We start from the raw sequence: 27,360 nt of genomic DNA on the forward strand, positions 1-27,360 counted from the left end.
AAAAGTCTGAGTAGGGTGATAAATTCCTGACAAGCAAGGGATTTGAATCAATTTCTTACCTGTTAAACCAATCATCTGTATAGCGGGGATATGGATATGGATCATTACTGCTAAAATCATAGCTGGCTTGAGCATTCTGGGAAACAAATAATAAAAACGGTTAATACCACATATATGACTGATTGCAGTCAAGAAAAGCATGAATAGTTAAGAAACTTATTTTCAGCTTGGGTATAATTTGTACTTCATCTGGCCCAATGTATATACCCTGACAGGCTCTTATTTTTAATTCACCTGACCATTCATTGAGAATGACTTTTTAAATTATTATTAAACAGAGAGGGGGGGGAGAGGGAGAGAGGGAAGGTAGTATACTAGAAAGCAAAGGTCAGCTGCTACCATAACTTTTAGTTAGAAGAATTCCTTTGGGCCCTACATTAAATCCTACAGACATTTTAGAAGAAACCAAATCTCAGTTACAGCATCCAAACTTTACATGCCAATATTTGTTCTTCCATTCATTTCTCCAAGGATAGGATCACAGAAAGAATTATTTATGAGCCTGCTACCTGAAGCCCTACATTTCATGGCTAAGGCTAGCAAAGGAGCTTGGTACAAAGAGGTTTCGTCTTTTTGATAGTAATCCATGATTGAATCCAGCTGGACCTGTCTACTTTTGTCAGGGAACTAATGGGGGTGGAGAGGGGGTGAGGCCAGTATTTTCCTTTCTGTCTCTCTTTGCCCAAAAAAGTCAAATCTTTCCTCTCTATTCTGAATACCTCCATTACAGGGGGGTTACAAAGAATGAGCCCATATGCTTTCCAATGTGATTGTAGTGACATAAACAATGGAGAAAACAAATGACCAAATATGTATAATTAAATTTATACATTTGATTTCACTAGAGGCAGAAGTGTTTGTGAATAACAAATTAAAAAGAAACATGTATTATTCATAGTAAGATTCTCAGCAGACTAGAGGAAATTAAATCCACCTTTGATTTGCTGGAATTTTCCTCTTAACAAATGACAGATTTGTGCCAAATTTAAGCTCTTAGTTCATAAATTACTCCCAGACATTTCTGTTTTCACTTAAGGTGTGTGATACCCTGTGCTTTTGCCTGCAAACCCTTTGAATTCTCCCATTCTAGGAAAATTTATTTGCCTTATTTCTTATATGTTTCGGATAGCTGGTTAGAACTTTTTTTTATTAAGACATTTGAATGATTTTAATACAGAAATGTGACAATGTGGTACATGTGTGGACATGTGCCCTTTGCGAATGGCAAGCTTCTTGTTTCACCTTGGACCATGTCAGCTTGGTTTCCCACCAGGATATTTCACAAAAATAGCTTTGGTGTCCTTATCAGTGTTTAAAACCATAGTCTGCTACCATGTTGATTCTAGGAAAATTCTTGACACTGGGATAGTCTGACTAAATGGGTTGGAAGATGGAAACCCAAGTATTATGATGGTTCCAATTTTATGAGCAGGATAGCAATCAGGAGGTGACCATGATAGTTTCTGGTCTGATAACACAATATTTGAATAGGGTATTCATTACTAAATAAAAACACTAAAAACAAGAAATACAAAACTAAAAAAAATGAAGAATAAAAAATGGTGAAAATGACCCCCCCCCCCAAAAAAAAATCCCAGCCAGGAATGAAAAAACAGACCCACACAATTTATCACTGGGGATGGTCACCCAGAGATCTGGAGCGTGGTATAGTCCACATGAACATAACTCTCACTTCTATCTGTCCTTTCTCTTAATCAGGAGATACTTTCCATATGCTATTCCATAGCAATGATGAACTGAATGAAGGCCGAGAAATGGAAAGTAGGTAATGTCCTACCTGTTAATGACTACTTTTACTTCAACTGCAATAACACAAGGGCTATCAATAGATACAAACTTAATGTAATCCATTCTAATCTTGCTTGGAGGAAAAACTATTTCAGCAACAGAGTAGTAAATGTGTGGAATACCCTACTTGAGCCTGTTGTTAATTCCTCTAACCCCCATACCTTTTACCTTAAGCTGTTTACCGTGGACCTTACACATTTCTTAAGAGGTCTCTAAAGGGTAGTGTGCCTACCGTCCCTGTCCTAGTGTCTCCATTTATATGTACTCATTTTATGTAGTTTATGGCTATGTTTTGCTTACTTATATTCATTTATTTGTGTCATTTTTTCATGTGTTTTCATACTTGTTTCCTTGTTGACAAATTAAATACAAATAAATAAATAAATAAATAAATAAATAAATAAACAAATAAACAAATAAATAATAAATAAATAAATAAATAAATAAATAAATAAATAAATAAATAAATAAATAAATAAATAAATAAATAAATAAATAAATAAATAAATAAATAAATAAATAAATACATTGAACCCATATCTGGCAGATTTTCTAGCCGAGTGATTGTTGAACTGATTGGAATGATGAAGTAGCTTTTGCTTCAAAGAAGTAAATGTATATCTTGGGAGTTTTCTTTAATTTCAATCTGTCCCTATGAATTGCATGCCAGGATGGATGCATGCATGTCAAGGTGGAACTATATCCAGTTTCAACTACAGTCCTGATGACTTCACAATTGAATGACTGCACTGAAGATTCCTTAGAAACTGCAAAATTATCTGGGAGAATAATTCCACACCAAAAAAGTCACAGACAGGAGAGCCTTTTTCATATATATAACTTTAGAACATGCAATAGAGAGAAGCTATTAGTCTGCTGTGGAGGTTCAAAGATGTGTTTTGCTTTGATGAAGCTTCATTTTAATCAATCTATCTATGCAGAGTAACAGGTTTATTTCAATGCAGAGAAACAAATAGGGATTGTACAACAATGAAGATTTGTTTTGATGAAGTGATTTGGGCTGTGGAGGTAAGTTTGCTTTTTAAATTCTTAAATTCTGAAAGCTCTTATTTTTGAATAGAATAGAGTAGAACAGAATAGAATAGAATAGGACCTTAGAGGTCTTCTATCCCACCCCTGCTCAAGCAGGAGAACCTATATTATTTCAGATAAGTGGCTGTCTGGTCTCTTCTTAAAAACCTCCAGTGATGGAGCTCCCATGATTTCTGAAGGCAAGCTATTCCACTGGTTAATTGTCTTAACTGTTAGGAAGTTTCTCCTTAATTCCAGGTTGTTCCTCTCTTTGATTATTCCAACCATTGCTTCTTGTCCTGCCCTCTGGTTCTCTGGAGAATAATTTGACCCCCCTCTTCTTTGTGGCAGCCCCTCAAATACTGGAATACTGCTATCATGTCTCCTCAAATTCTTCTTTTCTTTAGGCTAGTCAGACCTAAATCCTGTAGCTGTCCTTTGAGAGACAAAGAGACCTCCTTTGTTGGATAATTTCAAAACCACTGTGCTTTTCTCAGCCCTGATTCCATTGTCTTATAATTGGTTCTGGGGAATCTTTTGAATGATATTGAATCTAAACCTTGGAGGCTATTCAGCTGAAGGTGAGTAGAGCTAATTTTCTATAACACATCTATCAATCCTGTCATTTTCATCCCATTCTGCCAAAAAAATGAAGCAGTAGCAAGCCTTGAGATTTAGCTCCCTCCCTCATTGAATTTCTAAACCCAATTTGTCTCAAACTAAATTGCCTTGTCCTTTGATTTTCAAAGCCAAACTCAGGTAAAATCATGCTTCTTTTACCCTCAAGGCTAATTGACATTGACCTAGATGGCTTTCCTTTCTGTCAGAGATAAGCAGCTTGCAACCACAGCTCCTGTTTGGGACCCTTCTGGCTAGAATTGCTGAAAACAGACAGCAGTTTCCTTGCCATTGTGAGTTAGGGAAGCGGATAAAAATGACAATGTAGACCCCAAGAGAGGGATCTCTCTTGCATTTAAAAAGCAAAACAAAACTCTCAAATTATTCTCTTACATGTCTGAAAATGGTCCTACTTCCACCCTGCAAACATTTAAATGAAAATCTTTTTCATCAAAAAGGTGTCAATCACTGATAGTCTTAGAGGTCAAAATCCTAATCCTTGACTCTAAAAGAAACTGGAAGCAGTACACACAAAGCAGGGATGGTATACCATGTAGGCATCATCTAGTCCCAGATTAAATTCATTTTTAACGACCTATATAGTTTCTGGACTCTGTCCAAAAGCCATTCTAGAGGCAACATAATACATTTGTCCAAACAAGACTACCAGAAAACACTTAGTATCTTCAGACACATTCTTGGCTGGTGGATAGGTTAGGTATTCAATGTCTATCAAAGGAAAACTGGGATCTTATTTATTCGGTATACAATTTTTTAATTTGTAAAACTTGTATTCAACATGCAATTCATTTCACCTTCAGCTATAACGACATTCAGAAATGGTGGGGGGATGAATGCCTTTTAAAAACATCCATTTTGTGAAATGTAATCATATTGAATTATAAAAATGTATTATATTTGTTACTTTAAACATCCTTGAATATATATTACTTCCACATTTGTATATGGTTTAAACAATTTATTTCATAGTACAAGTACATTAGACTATGCTTATTTGTTTACTCTGATTTTAGCGGGTGTATTTTATAGATCATAAGGAATTACGATATCCATAAATATGATGTGCTTTTCACAGCAATTCTGTGTTTTTATACAGAAGAAATTCCAAATGAATTCAGCAGCATTTATTACTGAGTAAATAAGCATGGGATTGCTCTAATTTCTAGGTTGCTTTAGAAAGGTATCAAAGAAGACCTGATTATATTGGATGCATATATTTGTCCCATACCGAAGGAGATGGATTTTGTCTGGCATGTTTAAAGCAACTTGTGATAATTATTTTGACATTTAACAGTTTAGCACTGAAGCAATGGAAACTATAAGCTGCAAGTAATTGAATAAAGGTACTGAAGGAGCATTAGTATGGAATCTCCCACAGGATAAATAATTCAACTCAATTGATTTGTAATATGTTCTATGTCAAAACAACAAATATCCAAAATATAAGCAGTATTTATTTTTTTACTCGATATCATGCCTTTCTGCTGGAGTGACTACCTAGAGTGAAATACAAAATATAAGAAACAAAAAGAAAATATCCAAAGTTAAAAACATATTCTAAATTTGATAGCAAAATCACTTTACAATCAAAAATGCCCATATTCATAGCTCATAACATAGCTCATAAGAACACTATATACATTCTATATACAATACTATAAACATTGTATCTTGACTCCTGGCTATTGCCTAGAGAAATCCATGTATTTTCCTTGCATGTGCAACATTTACAGAAATGATTTACTATTGTCTTCTTCCTACAGCTGAGAAAGAAGAACTAGTTCTGTCTGCATTCTTGGAGAAATGTATACAGCACCCAAGGTTCCATTCTGAATACCTGAAGCCGAAGATCATAATACATGGGCAACCAATAGGGATGACGGGATGAAAATCTCCTGCACTGAACACATGTCTATTCATTTTACTTCCATTTCCCTGGTGTGTAGTTTTCCTAAAGGAACACTTTGGACATCTTTGCAAGATCTGAACTTCATTTCCCAGTTCCAGGGATTTAATTTCTGTTTTTGGCCAACTGGACAAAAAATTCCTTTTACCTGTATTCTGATCCAGCAAGAAACAATCAAGTTCTTTTGATATGATTCCAAAAAGGTGCTTAAAAATACTTGGAGGCAGGAATGTAGCATCTACCTACAACTTTTCAAAAGGGCCACATGCAATCCCAGGAAAAGGGAGCATTTGGGATGTTTTGCATGTTCTGTTTAGAACTAAATCTGAAGCATTTCACATGCATTCTTATTTTTTGTCCTATGTCTTCCTCCTCCTCCAAAGTGATGTCATATGTTGCTGCACACAACGTCACCATCTCTACGGAAGGGGAAGAAAATGTTTGAGGATTGGTACACAGATTGGTACACAAAGCCTTTGAAGTATGGTGCTTGGACTGCAAGGGGATCAAACCTGTCATTCCTAGAGGAGATCAACCCTGACTGCTCTGTAGAAGGCCAGATCCTGAAGATGAAACTCAAATACTTTGGCCACCTAATGAGAAGAAAGGTCTCACTGGAGAAGAGCCTAATGCTGGGAAAGATTGAGGGCAAAAGAAAAATGGGACAAGAGAGAATGAGGTGGCTGGATGGAGTGACTGAAGTGGTAGGCATGAGCTTAAATGGACTCCAGAGGATGGTAGAGGACAGGAAGGCCTGGAGGAACATAGTCCATGGGATCGTGATGAGTTGGACTTTGCAACTAACAGCACACACTTCTCAGTTGATATGCATAAAGTTCTGCAGCTAGCATTCTTCTCCACCACAGTCTGCTTTCATTCAATCTTTCCCCCAACAGTTTATCAGCACAAAACACACAGCTGTTCTCCTCATGTTCATTTTTTATAATAAATGTTTTTTTCTTCATTGTAGAACAGCATTATTATTCCCTCCAGAATGTCTTTTATCTCAGAGAGGTTTTGCCTGACAAAATTAATGGCTTTGTGTGAGTACTATGAACTAAAAAGTGAACCATGGAATACATTATGCTGATATTTTAATGATCAAAAGAAAAACTCCTCTTAGAAAAAAAAGAATTTATAATTCATGAAATTTAAAGCACAGAGAAGAAAGAATGTCTTTGTTAAATGTACCCAGCTTGTACCTGGACAAATATGGGTGAGTGTGTATTTCAGAGCAAACCAGTAAGTTGGTACTTCCACTTTTTGTCTTTCAGCCCCAATCCAGAAGCTTTTGCAGGCAGCTGCTTTCGCTACAAACTATTTTTGTGTTAAATTTTATATTTACCGACAAAGAAATAAAGGGAGACTAGTATATATCTATTTCAAGCTATTTAGCTCTTATCAGCTAGCCATACCCTTCCCAGAAGAGTATGGCTAGCTGATTAGAGCTAAATAGCTTGAAATAGATCTATACTAGTCTCCCTTTATTTCTTTGTTGGTAAATATAAATTGTAATGCCAAATCTAACAAGGTTTAAGATACTTTATAAAAAGATACATCATAAGAAGATACAACCAAGGCATGAATGCCAATGTGCTAGTTAGGGAAATATATAAACAAGATAATTCCAACCACTCATCATCAATCGTGGGATGACCTATCACCCTGGCTTGTGGCCTTTTTGAAAAGCCAAGGTTTTAAAGCTTTTCTAAAGGAGAATAGAGTTGAGGCCAAATACAACCCAGAGGAAATGGTATTCCATAGGGCGGAATGGGTGATGGGCCATCTTGAGAAAATGGGCAAAACAAATAGAAGAAGACTATTACAACCACAATTGAGACTAGAACTTCATTGCTAAGCAAAGCAGTTGTTGAATGAGTTGTGCCTGATTTTGCAACTTTTTTTGCCATGACTGTTAAGGAAATCACTGCACCTGTGAAGTGAATCATGTTATCGTTAAGCAAATCTGGCTTCTCCCATTGACTTTGCACATGAGAAGTCAGCTGGGAAGGTCACACTGTAAATGCATGGCCATTGTCAAGGACCGAATTTTGATCCTGTGACCATAGGGATAATTGTAAGTGTGAGCAATGGTCAACAGTCACTTTTTTCAGTGCCATTGTAATTTGGAACAATTGTGAAATGAATGCGTGTAAGTTGAAGACTATCTGTGCTTCAAACAAGTGCATAAAACCAAAAAATCATGTATTTTTAAGATAGTAATCCTCTAGCAGCATCCTTTTACCTAGCTTCCTTCAGAATGCTGGTTTTACAGATGCTGTTTTAAAAAATGAGCATTCAGATATAAGAACTCCTGCCTGCAGAAAGAAGCTAGCAATCAAGTTCAATTCCACATCTTTTTTTGTTTTTGCAAAACGTATTACCTATCTCAGGCTTACTGTACCTCTCTTCTTCTGCAGTTACTGTGGCTTGTTGACATAAGAACTTTGGTAAAAATTCACAAAAAAATCTACTTTTGAAAGTCAAGGCACGTTTTATCAGTGTAAAACCTTTTCGGTAGACATACAGTTTTCAAAATATGCAGCATTTCCCACCTGCTCAACCTTCAATCAATACCTTGAACACTACAAAAGGAAAGGTCTAAGCAAAGACACAGCTATCACAGATGGTTATCTTATTCTGTAAACTATATGACATAGAGCAGCTCATCGGAGAAAGCTGATGATTTTTTTTTTAGGAGAAGACACTTAAAATAAACACTATCAATAATTCAGGTCATTCTCTGCAACTGTTGACACTGGTGCCATTAGTGTGTTCTTAGAGAACTTGCTAAATCCCATTTCCTTATGTTGGATAAAATACACATTGGATGTTGTTATTTGCCATCAAGTCAATATTGACTCATAGTGATTTTTGAGATAGTTCTAAAAAATCTAGCATCTTGTCCTCAGGCTGGTGACTAATCATTGTTGAAATGGCATTCATGTAGGTTAGTTGAATCACTTTTCTTCAGTATTGATATAAACACTGATCTTCTCCAACCAGTTAACCATGATGCTATCTTCCAAATATCCTTGTAAAACCTTGTGTGTATTGTAACAGCTGCATTTTCATTCCGTCTTTCCTGAAGCTCAAGACAGCATACATAGTACTCCTGTCTTTTTTCCCCATAACAATCCTGAGGCATGGATTGGGCTGAAAGAGTAATGAGCCCAGAGTCACACAACTCCTTTGCAAATGATCCAGAGAGAAGATAACCAAATTTGTCTCTTCCTTAAGCCATTTTTGGGGTAGACTTTTAATTTACCCTACCTTCAAAGAGATAATCTGTGTCTCAGTCTGACACCCAATGGTTTCTTTTCTAGCTACTACTATTCTTACTGCATTTGTGTTGGAAGCACCTACCAAGGCTCTTCTAAGTTGAAAGGATCAGCTGGTGACATCACCTTTATCCATCACCTCAGATGGCTCCTTTAATGTCCCTGTTATTTTCCCAGCAAAATGATACCTATTATCTCCTTACATTTGGCATGTTTTCGAACTGCTAGGTGGGCAAGAGCTGAGACAAATTGATGGGAGCTCAGTCATTCAGCTCATGCTCACAGATTTTTGAACTGCTGAGCCACTTCTACCTTGAAGTTATATAAGTGATTGAAAACTAGTGGGATGGGGAAAATGTCAAGATGACCCCTTCAAGCTCCTGTTCTGGGCTGCGTTTGCACAAGATGCCCAATTATGCATCCTTAAACAATGCAGAATAGCAATAGCTGAATGTCTATTTAGAGCTTTTAGTCTTCAAAAGTTCTTAAACTGAAGGGTTTTTTTATTGTTTTTCTTATGAAAGTGTCCAACGAAGGTAAGTCATATGGCATCAGTCAAAATATATTAATTAACACTTACACCCAGCAGCAACATTCTCTCATTTTCAAGACAAAATTGATCCACTAAAATGAAGAAACAAATAAATGGTCTGATTTAAATATTAATAATCCAGATGCCACTGTAAAAGGCCAGTATCCAATTCTTTACAGCTTTTAAGCCTTTATGTAGGCCATGTTGTTTTATTTTTTTCCAAAACAGCCATTGTTCCACCAAACCAAAAGGTATGAAAATAATCAGACTGGGATATTAATTATTTGTGCCAAAGGCAACTTGGATATAACTGTAAATCATTACAAAATTTCAATGAAAGAAATGCATAGGGTTGCAATCTGGTTTCAGAATTTTTCCCCCACCTAAAGGAAAGCAAATTGGATGGAACAGACTAATTTTGGGGTAATTGCACCAATGGGAATATGCTATCTGCTGCAGATATCAATTGTGCTGGTTTATCTCAGCATCCTTAGTTTTTGGTTATCAGGAGCTGCTTCCAATAAATGAGTAAGTGCAACTGAGAGACAATAACTGAAAGTCAATTATACAACATGAATACAACAGCAGTTATATTGTGTAGTATAGCAGGGAAGCTTTTTCTCATTGTTCCTCCAGCTGTTACTTTAGATAACACTTTAATTTCAAGCTGTCAGCTGGATGATTTTCCTGACTTAAATTTCTTCAGGATTCTCTCCCCTCCCGAGGCATTGACAAATTATCTTAGTGAAAGATGGAGGTGCTAGAAAATAAATATTAGTTTTCTAATAGAGAAGTTTCATTGCCTAGTTGGATTAGAAATCTTGTCCCTGTATCTCCCACCTTGCTGGACAATTTGAATAAACTTAGGTTTGGATGCTAAGTCAGGTTCAGCCTGGTGTTGATTCAAGAAAAACTGAGAAGGAGAAGAAGGAAAGAGAATCCTCATGCTGAAGTGGTTTCAAATCATTCAGATGATGTGATGTATATGACTTAACCTCTCCTTAACTGTAGCTCATTCTAGGTTTGAAGAGACCATGCACAAAATGCCCATTGTGGAACTTATTCTTTTTCCTCTTCTTAGGCAGTTGCACATTTTCTAGGCAGAGAAGGTAGAAACAAATGGTACTCCAAGGGTCAACAGGTTGATGGACATTACTGAAGCTTTTCACAATGCCACAGATTTGGGATATAGGGAGAAATGTAAATGGCTGTGTTAGTCAGCAACTGTGTCAGGTTTTTTGTTTAAAAAAAAGATGGCTTAGCTGTGCATCTTTTCAGTTTAAAGAGGCTATGGTAGTTTACCAAAGTATGGACATCTATATTGCACTCAGTTTTTCCCCCTGTCCACTTAAATTTTAAAATCACCTGTCTGTTATTCTTATCCAAACATTTCTCATGAAACCTGCTTGATTTTCTTCAAGTAATAATCATAAGCTTCTTCTTAACTGAACTTGGGAAGTTGATCTGTCCCAATGGTTGAAGAATACCTTGCATATCTCTTTCTCAACATTCTGAAGTTGGTTCTTGTTGGGCAGAAAAAATGTCAAAAAGATGGAAGAGAAAGATTTCATGCTGCATCTCTCCAGAATGATTGTTGTGACAGAAGCAGTTTCAGTTAGAAAAAATAATTGGTAGACACCACTTGGATTCTCACATTAGATGAACTCATAATGGTTGATTAGGTTGTAACTTAGTGTGATACCATTTTAAATTGTTTGACCCAACTGTCCCTTTCCCCAGTCTCAAATGATGTTATTACCCTCACCCAAACAAAACAAAACAAAACCAGACTTCATTGTTTTTCACAAGTATTTCAACAGTGGCAAGCCCAAACTGGATCCTTTGGCTTTCAAATTCTTTTAACTTAGCCTACAACAATGAAGTAAGGTAAAGGTAAAGGTTCCCCTCGCACATACTGTATGTGCTAGTTGTTCCCGACTCTAGGGGGCGGTGCTCATCTCCGTTTCAAAGCCAAAGAGCTAGCGCTGTCCGAAGATGTTCCATGGTCATGTGGCTGGAATGACTAAATGCCGAAGGCGCATGGAACGCTGTTACCTTCCCAAGGTAGGTCCTATTTTTCTACTTGCATTTTTTATGTGATTTCAAAGTGTTAGGTTGGCAGAAACTGGGACAAGTAATGGAAGCTCACTCCATTATCCGGTGCTAAGGATTCAAGCCACTGAACTGCTGACCTTTCTGATCAATAAGCTCAGCATCTAAGCACTGAGCCACTGTGTCTCTTATTACAATGAACATTGAAGTAGAGTTTCACTAATTCTTTTAATGCCTGTTTCCTGACCCGGTCTACTTAGGGCTCACAGTTGCCTTCTGAAGGACAAATGAACCCCATCTTTATGACCTTTCAGAAGCAGGTAGAAACATGGTCCTTTTGTAAGGTCTTTAGGAATAAGCTTACCCAGATGGACTATCTTCCATAATTCTATAATTTTAGTCTTTTATCTCTACTTGCTGTTTTAATGCACATTATGAATTTATATTCTATAAGCTGGCTAGAGTCTATCTGCTTTCAGGTGATTGGCTCAATTTCATAAATAAATATGTATAATAAAAGTATGAAATTCCCTATTTATCTCTTATTCAATAAATGATTATGGCTTAATTCAATGGAGGAATGCAGTCACCAACTTGCAAAGCCATGCCATTGGTCCATCTAGCTCACCCCCAGTATTTGTCCCAGTCATACTAGGTATTTTGAAAATAATCTAAACCTTCTCCATTCAGTCTACTGTTTCATATTCCTTCTTATTGAATGAATATAAGTAATCTCGCTTTCTGATGAGGTTCTTCAGATCTCTCTATTGAATCTCTTTCATTAGAATTAAATGTTTCCAGCCAATGGTAGACAAAGTGGAAACTCCATTCTCCCCATCCAGCGAGTGTAACTAAAAGTCATCTTAACTATGCTCTGCTCTCTGATCACTTCTGTTTAAAATAGCCCATTATGTATTCTGTCACATTGTGTTGTATATGTTGTGCTGCCAAAGGAAATTCAAAAGGGCAGTTGTAAATGTCACCTATTCTGTGCAATATTTCATCAGCTCTGCTTCTAATTTTCTTTTTTTGCCAGCATGTGCCTTTTCTTCCCACTCAACAGAAGGTTTCTTGTGGGGAAGTTTCAAAGATGTGTTAAATCATGATGAGCATGACTCCATCTATCGTCAGCATGAGTCACTATAGCACCGAGCTACCCCACTGTGTAAATGCCACCAACATCTAAAGGTGCAGCTGCCATATACTTGACAGACATTTGGATCGATTATTTTTGATAACAACAATTAATTTGTACATGGGAAGGCTTGAAAGATGATGAAAGCAAAGACACACACAGAGAGAGACACACACAGAGACACACATGTGACTGAATCTGAATGGCTATGGTGGTGCAGTGGTTAGAATGCAATATTGCAGGCTAATTCTGCCCATTGCCAGGAGTTCAATCCTGATTGGCTCAAGGTTGACTCAGCCTTCCATTCTTCTGAGATCAGTAAAATGAGGATGCGGATTGTTGGGGGCAACATACTAACTCTGTAAACTGCTTAGAGAGGGCTGTAAAGCACTTTGAAGCAGTATATAAGTCTAAATGCTGTTGCCCAGAAGAAAAAATAGGGAGCTGGAATGGGTTCCTTATACTTGTGACTTCAACCCAACCCACCTGTTACTAAAAGAGTAGACTAAATGCTAATAGGAGTCTTAAATCACAATAACTCTTTTTCTAAGGAAATTTCCTCTTTCTGTTGAAGCAACATTATTTATTTGAGCTTTAAAAAAGCACCTTTATAACAAAGTTGTAAATTGCCCCTGCATCTACTGCCTTGAGCTCACTGAATAAAAGTTTGTAACCTCGAAAGTGAAAGGATGCTCCAATAGATCAGACAATTAAGTTATTCAGTAATCAGACCTTGTAAGTTATGTATGTAATGACAAAATAGCACAAGGCCCAGTATTCAAGGTGCTAGTTGTCACCTACAAAGCCCTTCATGGTATTGGACCTGGATACTTGAGAGACCGCCTACTGCCAATTACCTCCACTAGACCAATTAGATCCCACAGACTAGGCCTCCTTCGAATTCCATCCGCCGGCCAGTGTCGACTGGCGACTACCCGGAGGAGAGCCTTCTCTGTGGCTGCTCCGACCCTCTGGAACGAACTCCTCGTGGAGATTCGTACCCTCACCACCCTCCAGGCCTTCCGCATAGCCCTTAAAACCTGGCTGTTCCAACAGGCCTGGGGCTAAAGACTCGCTGCCCCACTTCGAATGGTATGATTGTTGTGCTTTTAACTATGTATGGTTTTTATGTTTTTGTAACTCTGTTTGTATTTCCCCTCCCTTTTTGAGTTGTGAGCCGCCCTGAGTCCCTTCTGGGAAAAGGGCGGCATACAAATAAATTAAACCTAAACCTAAACCTAAACCTATTGTTCTTTTGTTATATCCACCACCTGCATGAAAATCTATCTCTAAATTAAAAAAAACTTGCCATTTTCAAGAAATTATGGGATCAATCTGAAGCAATGATCCTTCATTCCATAAAGCTCTGCTTTTGCCTCTATCTCTCAGACCTGAATGCATGTTGAAAGATTCCTCTATGTTGCCTTCATTTTGTTTATTTACCAAAATGAACAAAAATTCAGCCTAACTCAAGTTGATTCCCTCTCTAAACATTCTGATTATTATGCAATTTGCCTGAAGCCTACTAGTACAAAAAGAATGAATTAACAATTAGTCTTTTTTTTAAGGCTCAGTTGGGTTTGGAACAATGTACAATGTACAGCTTGTGCACACTATAAAATTTTACTGAACTGAGTTCTGATTCTTTCATAGTCTGCTAGAAAAAATGTAGCCGTGGTACTTCGTGAACTGTTTAAGGATAATAAAAACAACCGTGCCTCTTCTGTACATTACATACCACATCTGTCCAACTGTCTGCCTCTCCATCCATCCATCTGTCTTTCTTATCATTTCTTCCATACTCACTCTAATCACTTTATTTTATGCTCCATTAAAAAAAGTCTATTTAAACAATTGAAGAATAGAGTAGTAAGCTGATAAATGGTTGCCTGGCCTGCTGTTATCACTTTAAGAGATTTTTTATTCAAATCAATTGGTGAATTAATCCCTAATCTTAACCTTCTGTTTATTTTTGATGAAGATTTATTTTCATCATCTGAGTTTAGCAACAGAATTGTTTTTTCCTGAGACAAGCCCTTGGTCTACCTAACCCAAAATTATTTCCTGTTACTGATGGGAATTCACCAAGGTATCAGCCATGATTTGTCCCAGCCTTGCCATTAAATGGAAACAATGAAATCTGAACTTTCTCTATGTACTCAGTGAATGGAAATTACCTTAACAGTGGGATCTACCTTATTTGGAAAGCAATAATCCCTTCCAGGATTAATTAGTTCTCTCACTTGGTGCTACTTTTGCAAACATTTATGCAACATGTATATTTTAATTCCCTGTCCTAAGCTCCTGCTGGATTTTAAAAATGTGATCTTGATTCCAAATGTTTTTATGACCAATTTTGTATAGACTAAATTTGCACTTTGATAAGGCATTTTTAAAATTCTCATCACATTCTAGAATCTTCTAAATATGAAAGAACTTAATTTTGCCTTATGTATTTATTTTGCATTGCAGTGCTGGAAGCTAAAAGGTGATTTTATAAGATTGAAAAAATATTATGTATTTAATATTTTGGAACATCAGATCCATGTAAAATTTATTTCTTCCAGTTCAGGTAATAACTTTCTATAAATTATCTTGGCTGCTTCCACTGTGTGACAGCTACTTTATATAAAGATTTTGAGATTATGCACATTTGAATATTAGTAATAAAATGCATTTGGCATTTGAAAGCCATGTCATTTCCTATACTGAACCTATATTTGCCACAATTCACAAGTTGTTAGATTAAACCTTGCTGTGTTTATTATGGAGAGTAAATATTTCATGTATCCATTTTGTCATCTAAATCAACAATAGTTATGCTATTAATATTCTTAAGCATCTAACTATTTAATAAAAAAATGACTAGCCAGAAAAATATAGAACTGTAATCTGAAGGAAATTGTATACTTACATAATTGGCAGCCAAATCTGGATGAAGATAATCAATTCCTGCAAAAATCAACAACCACAATAAACCATAAATACTCTATATTGAAGAAAAAATAGTAGCTGTGAAATACATTTACTTTGTAGGTGAGCATATCCCAAGTCAATCATAGGCTTAGGACTTCTTATATACTGTAGGCTGAACAGGCTAGCTTCAAAAATATGGTGCGAATCTGAGACACAAAAATTAAGCTGTCGGATTTACTGATAAGATAGTTTAAGGCAGTATTTCTCAACCTTGGCAACTTTACGTCCTGTGGACTTCAAGTTTAAGCGCACAGGACTTAAAGTTGCCAAGGTTCAGAAACACTGTTTTAAGGTTACAATTGGTCCTAATTTATCAAATAGAGTCTTACAAAGCCAACAGTTTTGACAAAATTTAAGATCTCAGTGAACTTAAACTGGAAATGGTCACTTAGGAAAATTCACAAGCCACACTGAGGTCAAAATGATAAATCATTGTGCCATGATCTTATCATACAAATGGTATAATTTTGTAATGATGGCATGGCTTCTAACTAAGTACAAATAATTTTATTTGCATGCTAATCTCCTGATAGTATTTGTCCTCATCCCTGGGTACCCATGATTTAATTAATTAATGATACAGATGACAATCAAAACCTTCACAGTACCCTTCTCACCATTTTTCATGCCATCAGTTCTATAAAACACTAATAATTGTTATTCCTTTTTCCTTAGGAACTCCTTTTCTGTACATCTTGACTTGGCCTACAGTCATCAGGGCATTAGCTTACTGTTTCTGAAATGGATACTGTATTCATCACAATTTTTCCATCTTCTAAAACACTGGGAAGGGTATAGAGGAGAAGAACTGCTATCTTTTGCCTTCATGTCATTGATACTTCTTTTATTAGTTAAATTACTCCAAATTAGCCAGTATTCAAATTTATTGAAAACTGTTGAGCATAGACCATCAGATATTTCCTAATGACGATCCAAATATATGTGGTCAATATGATCTCCCAGAAATTTTTGTAGCAAGGAGAAGAAAACTGTATAATAGCCATTTTCAAAGAAAGCTGCATTTCCTAACTGTTTTCGGAAATCCAGTGCCCATTCTTGTAGATCTTTGTGCTTCCCATAAATCCCTTGCCATTGATTATAATGCTTAGTATTTATAACCGTTGTAAACCACAGCACCTGGTGTACATGAGTTATCTATTCCTTCTGTAAGAATGATCATGAATTGGAACAATTTATGCTTTAGAGAAAAACCACTACTTTTTTTGTTTTGATAAAGAATTTAACATTTACATTCATCAACCTTCAGCTGTAAAATATAAACTACCTTCCATTAAAAACAAATGTATTCTACTAAATGCATTTCATTTGTGTGATTAGCAATTATGCAGTCCATTTCAAGCCCACAGTAGATAAGAGCAAACATCCTCCTCCTCTTCCTCCTCCTCTTCTTCCTCCTCCTCCTGTTTTTAAACAAAGTCCCTGCTCTGGAAAAGAAAGTAAAAGTTTTACTATCTACGTAGATGCTTTGAGAGGACCTGATTGGCTAAATCTGCAAATGTGCTTCGTTTTTGGTCATCATACTTCACCAGCTATTTAGGCTTATGGGAAGTGAGAATTATTTCCATGTATTCAGAACATGATGCATCTCTATATGTGCAGTTTCAGTTCCCCATCATTCTAATACAGTACCCTTACCAGATATGTATGAAACTGAGATGATGGAAAGAATCAGCAAAAGGTAGTAGAACTATGGAAGCAGTCTTTGGTCTGAATTCACCAAAGGTTGCTTATAAATCAGAAAAGAAACTAATATAAAGGGACATCTTCAGGGTGTAATAAAAAATGTCAAGATGGCAGCTACAACAGCTTTGGGCTTTGATTGCCCTGTTATTCCCTTCAGATAGACTGTACTCTGCTAGAACGTGTATAGAATCAAAGTTAGATCAATTATCTGAAGTAGAAAATCCTATGAGAGATTTTCCTTGGGATTATTACAGAATTTTGCAAAGTATTCTGGATTTGAAATTCTCTGCTTTGAATTTGGAATTCTCCATGTTTAGTGCAACATTATTGTTTTGAGGATGGAAAGACATGTTTTGATCATGAGAATATTCGAGCTTGGAAAAGAAGTGTTTGATCTTAAAACACTTCCAGTTTTAGAACATTCATAATAGAGCGCTTTGGACTTTTAAAAAAAGGTTTTGAATTCATTTACATTTCAAAGTGGTCTACACACTTTGAGGTTATTATTATATAACTTTATTAGTTTTGCCTAATAATACTATGGTAACAATCAATTATGTGGTACCTTTTCCTTACATCCCAAATCATCTGCAAACTAAGCATCTTATTAATTAAACCATCTCTGTAAATATGTATGTGTTAATTTACACATTGTTTCATGTTCAAGCAGGTGATCCTATACCATTTCAGAAAGTGATTGTCCAGTCTCTTCTTAAAAACCTCCAGTGATGAAGCACGCACAACTTCTGAAGGCAAGCTATTTTGTTAGTTAATTGTCCTCAATGTTAGGAAGTTTTTCCTCAATTCCAGGTTGCTTCTCTCCTTGATTAGTTTCCATTCATTGTTTCTTGTCCTGCCCTCTTGTGCTTTGGAAAATAAATTGACCCCCTCTTCTATGTGGCAGCCTATCAAACACTGGAATACTGCTATCATGTCCCCTCTAGTCCTTCTTTTCTCTAGACTAGCCAAACCCAAATCCTCCGACTGTTCCTCATATGTTTTAGCCTCCAGGCCTTTATTCCAGAACATTTATTCTTTCAGATTAGTTAGGCAAAGTGGCATATTTTCCATCTGAAACCATGTTAGCTGCAGTATAGAAAATCCTAATCAAATGTGAAAATATGGTCTTCTACAGCAGACTAGAAATGTGACAGGACATAAAAAATATTTTTGAATGGCAGTGATGGCTGGAATAAAAATTGCATCTCTGTGAGCAAATGTAATCTTTGTTCCCTGTAGCTAACACATCAAAATTTTGCAGACTTCCATTTTAAGTACCTTCCATTTCTCTATTTACTTATTATTCAGCTTACACTGCTTTTCATTGTAGCGGTTCTTTACATAAATTTGCAAAGCAAAACAAAAATCAATAATCCCAATAGCAAGGTATGCAGAGACCTTCACTTTTCATCAAAGTTATTTTGGAAATTAGTTTTTTTTTATAAGATTGGTTACTTTCATTCAATATCTGTGTACTTCTCTTTAATCAGCAAGAGACAGAGAAAAAAACAATTTGAAGACCAGGATTTAGGAACTTGGACCATTGATCTTGCACCTTATAGCAGGTTTTATTTTCATATATTAAGAAGTTCTAGTAGGCAGCCTGTAGAACAGATGATCAGGATTTAGGTTATTGCTCCTCTCTGCTTGCAGAGACTCACAATGGCTGGAGGCTAGATGTTCTGGATTGGCACATAGTCTGAAGGCTGATTAGATATAACTAACCCACTTCCTTTGCTCTGTCTTTAATCTTTGCAGAGATTCTAAACCAGGGGTGTCAAACTGGTGGCCCGTGGGCTGAATGCGTCATGCAATTAACAGAGTTGGAAGGGACCTTGTAGGTCATCTACTCCAACCCTCACTCCAACCAAGCAGACCCTACACCATTTTTGACAGACTTACTTCTTGAAAGCTTCCAGTGATGAAGTTCCCACAACTTCTGAAGGCAAGCTGTTCCATGGGTTGATTGTTCTCACTGTCAGAAAACTTTTCCTTACTTCTAGGTTGAATCTCTCCTCAATCAGTTTCCATCTATTATTCCTTGTCTGGCCTTCAGGTGACTTGGAAAATAGCTTGGCTCCTTCCTATCTGTGGCAGCATCTCAAATATTGGAAGAATAGTCATGCGCAGGCCACACCCACCCCAGCTCCGCAAATGGAAAAAACATCATGAAATATGATGGCAACATGACGCCGCAAGTTTGACACCTGTGTTTCTAAACCATCAAAATATGTTTGCACCATTGCTCTGCTGAGTTTCCAACTGGTTTTTTTTAATTATTTCATTCTAATGCCACCCTTCTTTATTTCATTTTATTTCCATGTCAATTGGCATTTATAATGGTCTAAAATATACTTTCACATAATTTCTCAGATTTGTGCTTTAATGCCAGTTATGAGAAATTGTGACATAATGTGAAAATGCAAACTTAATTGGATCTAATCTGCTTTTAAGTCCAGTAGGTGTGGGTCTGGATATTTTGAACCAGGACTGATGATGATATAATTCCTCAACAACCTCGTGTGAGTAAAAATCTCGGAGACAATTGAAATAGATGGAATTAAGATTGCAGGAAAGCTGTTCCTAAAATGGTGCAAATCAGTAACAATCTACAGTTAGATGATAGCAAGTTGCAGTGTTTCCCTTCTATGCTCTCTTTGTCCCCCATCCCCCACAATCCAAAAAGATAAATGGGGAGATCTTGGACACAGAAACTCTCAGTTGTGTTCAGTCACTGTAACAAGTTCCTCTGTGGACCCAAATAAAGGAGCAGGGAATTGTGAGTCAAGTGCAAATGGATAATGCTATCAGTACATGAGCAGCCTTATTTATCCAGTGGAGCATCAGTATAGCAAGAATAGGTCCCTGAGGATTTGTTCAAGCATAGCAACTTTTCTGATTATTTTTAGCACTGTGGGGGAAAGCTTACAATGCAAATTAAAAATCCAGCTCAGGTAAATGGAGGAAAGCATTAAAATTTCTTTCTTTCTTTCTTTCTTTCTTTCTTTCTTTCTTTCTTTCTTTCTTTCTTTCTTTCTTTCTTTCTTTCTTTCTTTCTTTCCTTCCTTCCTTCCTTCCTTCCTTCCTTCTTGCTTTCATTCTTTTTTCTTTCTTTTTAGAAATATATTCGGGAAACACACAAAAAGCACACATTCACGTGGCAATTAATTCAACATTTACTTCAGCTAGCCCTTTTCTAAATTAGTAAACTAATGTGCTTTTAACTAAATGCTTTACCCTAGCTGAATTTAAGAAATTCTCATTATACACAGACTATATCCAAAGGGAACTTTGTCTTTGTTATTTGTTATTAAAAATATGATTGAATATCTTCTAAGGTTTTTAATTAACATTCCAGAATGTTGAAGGAAGTGAATAATGGAGTGAGTTTAAATTGCATTCCTGGTTACAATAAAGAGTAAAATTTACAAGAGAGTCACGATGTTTTAGTTTTCACTTACCATCATCCATGATTCCTATTGTTACTCCTTTTCCTGTGTAGCCCAGCTCCCAAGCTTCAGCCACATTTAAATCAAGGCCAGGAGTCCCATCTGCTTGCCCAGTGTTGATCTAATGCATCACATTTCAAACAAAAAGCATAAGAGACTAATTTGCTTGGCACAAAGCAGAATGTTTACATCCACTGAGATTCCTTCTGATTCATCTGTCACCAAATAGCCTTCATTTCCTTGGAAATGTAACCCAAAAAGAGGCACAAATCCATAAATACTAACATAAAATGTGGATCTCATTTAAGTCACAATGCAAGAGGCTTAATAGATTTCATTGTTTGATGGATGCCACTGCTGTAGTGGGGGGCTATTTGAAATGCAGTTTGAATGGCACAACTCAACAATTGATCGTATGAAGTATGGGGAAAATGGCAGGGTCTCAGTTCTGAGCATGTGGAGTGCTTCTGTCTCTGGAACATCTGTGGATGAAGAGAATGAGACTATAATAAAAACCCCACTCTTTAAAGCTAGCTTGGAACCCAGATACTTTTCTTTTTGAAAAGGAAAACACAATATTCATTCTTGTTTTGTCATAAAGTAGGATTATGCCTCTGAGAATTTTATGTCTCATCAGACAGAAAACCACATTTGTTATCCTGATAGCCATGTCTTAAAGCGTGGCAATTTGGTTGATCTCTCACTCAAAACAAATTAAATTTCAAATTAAATAAGTATTCGTTATAACTCCACAGGATACTTGGCAACCAACTCATTCATTGAGTATCAAATTAATACATAAAAAAGAAGCAGCATAGCAGTTTGCATTAAAATAATCATGAAAGTCAGATCCGATATGCAAAACTCTAGAGAGAAATCAAGGGCAAAGTAAAAATTAAGAGGAACAGTTTTAAATGCCATTGTGCCATGACCCAGGACCAAAAGCCCACTAGCCATAATGAAGACCTAATCCTGCTCGTCTGAACTGGCTTTCTCTCTTAGATCCATTCTGACACACTGGAATATTGCTACTGCATTGTGACTTGGAAATCTACTTTTTAGCCTCTTCCAGTTAGCAGGAAAGGTTGAGAAACACTGTTCTTATTGTTTACCTCCTTGTAAATTGACTAAGAAGCTGCTATAAAAACCAGATTCCAGATGGGCACTAAAAGGAAAAGTTATCTGTAGCCTTTGAAAGACAAATCTTTCAAAAGACTTTCCTGGCCTAGATGTAAAATCCTGTCTTCATTCTTGTTCACCATCTAAAACAGTGTTTCTCAACCTTGGCAACTTTAAGTCCCGTGGACTTCAACTCCCAGATTCTGGGAGTTGAAGTCCACAGGACTTAAAGTCACTAAGGTTGAGAAACACTGATCTAGAATTCCTTCTGGTAGATGGGCAGCCATATGTGTTTGATAAATAAGCACAAGCAAATGGAATCAAGTCAATCAATTGCAAGGACACACATTAGTTTTGGGGGAGGAAAACAAGAAAAAAAAATCTGCCTCTGCCTACCAGCATCCATCAGTATTCATCTGCCTAGTGTCCTTGCACCAAACAGCCTGGTGAGCTTCAGCACATTACTGCAGCCTGATTCAGCATGACCAGCTGATTGGTGGGTGGATCGGCCTCCCAGAATACCCCCAATCAGATGTTCCAGGCTATGGGGATCACCACAGCCCATTGCCGCCTCCACATGTCACGTTTTTGGCCTCTGCGCATTGCATTTTCAGCCACTGTGCATTACGCATGCTCCGTTTTAGACCCATTCAAGGCTGCGGGGATCATCACAGCACATCGCTGCTGATTGCCAACTCCACATGCCACATTTTCTCCCTCCGTATGCCCCATTTTTGGCCCCACAGCCTGATCTGAAAACATCACGCACAGAGGCCGAAAACGGCTGAAGGGTAGGGGCGGCGGAGTGGGCGGGGCTTGAGCAACATTCACTGTATAAGACACACCACAATTTTCACCCACTTTGGGGGGGAGTTGGAAGTGCATCTTATACTCTGAAAAATATGGTACATAGTTGCTAGCTTCAAGCAGATATGTGGAACTGGCCATGGTCCTGGATTACTATATATAGTTTTGTCCAATTGCTGCTATGAGTCTTGCTTCATAGATGGAGCCTTTATTTACAGTGGACACCAAAATTCTCCATGGGACAAGGCACACTGATTTATTATAAGGACAAAAATTGTGCTTTCAAGGAAATTTGTGATTTAGGGATAATCTATATATTAATTATCCCAGCAACATAACCCTTGTTCCCATGTGGAAATCTAGTGATATTTAAATAAAGAAATCATTTATGTGCAAGTGAGAAACTTAACCCTCTTAAAAGGTTAGTTTAAAAAAGTGGCATATTCACTCAGTGGAGTCAGTTATCACCAGGCCTGGTGTGAGAGTTACAGTTATTGTAGCTGCAATTTGGTCACTAAAAAAATGTGGCAGGCAGAAGAAGGCTATGGAAAAGTAATCTGAGTTCACAAAAGTAAAGAGCTACTTGCGTCTGTCATCTGCCCTCAAATCACATCATTTTTGTCTCTGACCAATAGGTTTTTTTGAGCAGGAAGATCTACTTATAGGCTAGCACAGCGGTCAGCAAACTGTGGCTCCGGAGCCGCATGTGGTTCTTTCATCTCTCTGCTGCCACTTCCTGTCACAGGTTGGCTCCACAGTTGATAGGGCTTTTGGTTAGGACTAGTAGAGAAAAATGATGACATGCTAGTAGGAGACTCTATGGTGGGGGAACCGGACTTCTGGTCGGCTTCAGAATTGAACGGTGGGCTTCCGGTTAGGACCTTTGTGGCTCTTTGAGTGTTTAAGGTTGCCGACCCCTGGGCTAGCACATCACTATGTTAGCCAGCATTTAGATAGAATTGATACATTTTACATGGAGATCAATCTATCTGTTATTCAGTGCAGTACAAGTTAACCAACAGGCAGACTGGCTGCCATGGTTTTCAAGTGGCCAGACCACTTGAAATTTTACACAGCTCTGTATCAGCCAAATGTAATATTGGACCAGTTGAGATAATTGGCCCACACTAACTTTGGTAATTCTCCTAAGCAGACTATGCATTATCAATAGTGTTCATCCTGTCAGTTCAAACATATATTTCCTATATTGCATACAACTTCTTCATCCTGGTCCTCTCCCTTTATCTCTTTTTTTTTCCAGGAACCCATCTGCAGTAGTAATCTAATAGCTCCATGTTGGACAGGGAAGGAAGGGGAGGGGAAGGGAACTTTCAATCCCAACTGCAGTGTGCCAATTGAAATTTGATGAAGAAATCCATCTAACTTATCCATACCAACTTTCTTGATTTAAAATTTTCCAAGGCAATACAGGGGGCTTTAAAAGAGCTTAAAATTTGCCAAAACTAACTCAATTATATTTCAGAATCATTCCATTGTTTTATTCCAAGTTCTGTATGAAGGCCTCATAATAGGCAATGCATTCTCCTGCTGTGAAGAAGGAAAGCGTTAGTTTGCTTACCAAGTACCACTGTTTTGTAAATAAAGGATCGTCCATGTTGATCACAATTTCATTGATGTTTCTGTATCCTCTCTTCTTCCTCCAAAAACCTTCCTGCTGCACAACTTTCTTTACCTGCAAAAGTCAATTTTATACTCCATTGGGACATGTAAAAGAACATAAGCATTTTGGTTTATCTTATTTTACAGTTAGAAGTTCAGGAGCAAGCATCCTAAAGAAGATATAATTTTATTTTTGGTATATAGAATGGCCCTATTCAGAGGAACTCACGAAGGCATAAAGAGAAGGTCAAAACCTGGGTTCAGAGATACCATATGCTAGCTGCTCCCTTTCCCACTCCCTGAATTATTTTACTATCTTACTAAAATTCAGCAGAATTCACGGTACTTGTGGCTTTTTTTCTTGCTGTATATATTAAACTTAATAACTTGTTCAGGATGGGGTATTTATTTATCTAATTTGTATCCCATTTTACAAAAACTGATTCTGGGAGGCATATCTCAATCTGGATAAGGATATGGATTATTTTGGAGATTAAATATTTCTATTGGCTCCACCAACTTTTGCAACTTTTCCCATCTCAGTTTTATGTCACAATCTTATTTTACATCACAAGCAAGCCGGGGGCTACAACATGACTTTTGGCCAAAGTTGTTTATGCTTCCCAGAAAAAGAACATCAAATTATCTTGGATGCAAATATTCTCATGGTTGCCTGTGAATATAACTGAAAGAAATAACATTCAGATGTGATTTGTAGTATTTCCTTACCAATTGTACCTATTTTCCTTTTATAGCTGTTTTTTCTTTAAATATCTAAATACACAACAGTAAACTGAAAAGTGCTACCCTGTTCTGAATGCAATCTGTAATTTTCAAAATAAATACCAGAATCCTCAGTGAGCCATTTTTGGTTCATCTGTGCCTAACAAAACTGCCTGAGGAATAACTTTTAATAAAGGATTCTATCAAAATAGAAAATCAGGAAACAAAACATATTAATATTATATCATGTATTCTGTCCAAAATGAGACAATTATAACAACCAATGAATGGGACGTAGCTTGACTATGTGCTACCGGTATTGGTTAGACTGGTTTAATTAACTCACATATAAATTCATACATCCAAGAATTCTAGAAACTGTATATGTTGATAGTAGATACCACTCAAAACTATGGGATGATATCTAATGGAATCAATATATTACTTACATTTAGTAGGTTCATGTGATCCTTCCAATAAAAACCTTCCAAAGATTCTTGGCATTAAAAAAAACCTTGCTATATTTCAGGGAAAACTAGTTGAGGAAAATGGATGGTGTAGTCAAGAAGCTATGGCTATATTGATAACACGTATTTAGGCTTTGTTTGGATTCTAACTATCATTTGGGAAAAATCATACTGAGGAATTATGAAAGTTATGAAATAGGGTCAGAGAATCTGATCCTATCTCCTCCTAGATCCTGTGTAATATTTCTTCCAATTTTTTTGTTATTAAAAATGCTGAGAAAGAAGATGAGCTGAAATCTGATTAGTTCAAAATCAAGGAAACACATTTTACTGCTAAGTACATAGTTATTTTAAGCCGGTTCTCCTGTTGACCAACACACTACCCAGTATAGTATGCTTTCATAGTCAGCAAAATGTAAAAAGGGTTGGTTAAGAAATCTTTAGGAAAAAGAACAGAACAATAATGAACAGCATAATTCTAAGACCCAAATGTCCATCTCCTCTGAATTTAGTTCAAATACAGTCAAAGAATGGTGGAAATTTTGAGCAGGAAGAACAATGGCAATGACTGAAACTTTCAAGTACAAATAGGAAAAATTCAACTACTAGAATTTACTCGTTCAGGAGCCAAATTCAATGACATAGATAATGTGAACATGGAATGTACAGAGAAAATGAAATACAAACCTTTGTTTTTGTTCTCATATATAGGGATATCTAATTATGAAATCTACAGAGCTACAGCTAGTGAGAGCAGATAGCATACACAAATGGTTTTTAAAGCTTATAATTGAACAATAGAATACTACCATTACTGAGCTAGAAGGATTCAGAAAAGGATTAAAGAGTTATCACTGAAAATTTTGTGATGAGAATGAGAAAGATACAGAGGAAATGAAAATGTAACTGCTGGAAATGAGCCAATTGTGAATGGTTTTAAAACAGAGCTATAACATCTTACAAAGGATGAACAATATGTTGATGAGGCTGACACTAATCCCATGGTGTCCTAGAATATAAATTCACTTATTTTGCAAGCCAATCCTAAAATGCAACACTGTAGGAATTAGGGCAGATAAAGAGGTAGTAGTTTATGCAGTGTGCAGCATAATTTGGTTAGGAAACTTTGGACTGACTTGAGTTAGGGTATGTTTTTCAATGTGAGGACCTCCACAATATAGCATGAGCAAATAAATATCTAGCATGATTTATAAGGGTCAGTATGGTATAATGATTAAAGACTCTGGGCTAGAAAATAGGATATTTCAAGTTTTAGTCTCACCTTAGACAAAAAAACCCCTACCCCTACCTAGGTAACTGTGGGCCAGTTCCTTTCTCTCAACCTTAGAAGGAAGGGAATGGCATTTGCGAATTCTGGAGACAAGTTGTTCCACTGATTAATTGTTCTAACTGTCAGGAAATTTCTACTTAGTTCTAAATTGCTTCTCTCCTTGATTAGTTTCCGCCCATTGCTTCTTGTCCTACCTTCAGGTGCTTTGGAGAATAGTTTGACTCCCTCTTTTTTGTAGCAACCCCTGAAATATTGGAATCCTGCTATTATGTCACCCTTGGTCCTTCTTTTCATAAAACTAGACATACCCAGTTCCTGCAACCATTCTTTATATGCTTTAGCCTCCAGTCTCCTAATCATCTTTGTTGCTCTTCTCTGCACTTCCAAAAATATTGCCAAAGACATTGGGTTTGTTAAATATTGGCAGTACATGGACTTGTCTGACTAGGAGTCAAAATGACTCGAAGGCACAAAACCTCTATCTAGTACAATTTCATTCAGTTCTTCATATTTCCTATTTTTAAAAAATGATTTATCTCATCTTCCTCATTCATTTAATAGTATTTTCAATAGTCAGAGGAAAACGTTCTCTAATTTAATACATTTTTGGAAATTATTTCTCATAATCTCCAATGTAATCAGTTTCCTATCTGCTTTCTCAAAGGTCTAAAGTTTTTAAAACATACAGTTGTTAATGAATTAAAAGAAAATAAAACTCTGTGATTCTTTTCAAGGGCTGTATTAGTAACTTCTCACAG

General features: G+C 36.7%; 1 protein-coding gene across 1 annotated transcript in view; it reads right to left on the minus strand.

Annotated features, from left to right (window-relative positions):
* The window catches only part of PCSK2 (proprotein convertase subtilisin/kexin type 2), a 114,160-nt gene that overhangs the window by 43,589 nt on the left and 43,211 nt on the right, over window positions 1-27,360 (minus strand). The window contains exons 4-7 of the mRNA XM_087716839.1: window positions 24,081-24,194; window positions 20,588-20,696; window positions 15,361-15,398; window positions 60-136 (exon numbers count right to left, since the gene is read on the minus strand). Coding sequence (XP_087572965.1) covers window positions 60-136; window positions 15,361-15,398; window positions 20,588-20,696; window positions 24,081-24,194 — 338 coding nt within the window. The remainder of the gene's footprint in view (window positions 1-59; window positions 137-15,360; window positions 15,399-20,587; window positions 20,697-24,080; window positions 24,195-27,360) is intronic.

Source organism: Thamnophis sirtalis, unplaced genomic scaffold (genome assembly GCF_051295495.1).
Source record: "Thamnophis sirtalis isolate CommonGarterSnake01/CBP01778 unplaced genomic scaffold, rThaSir2_p1.2 scaffold_5, whole genome shotgun sequence".
NCBI lineage: Eukaryota > Metazoa > Chordata > Lepidosauria > Squamata > Natricidae > Thamnophis > Thamnophis sirtalis.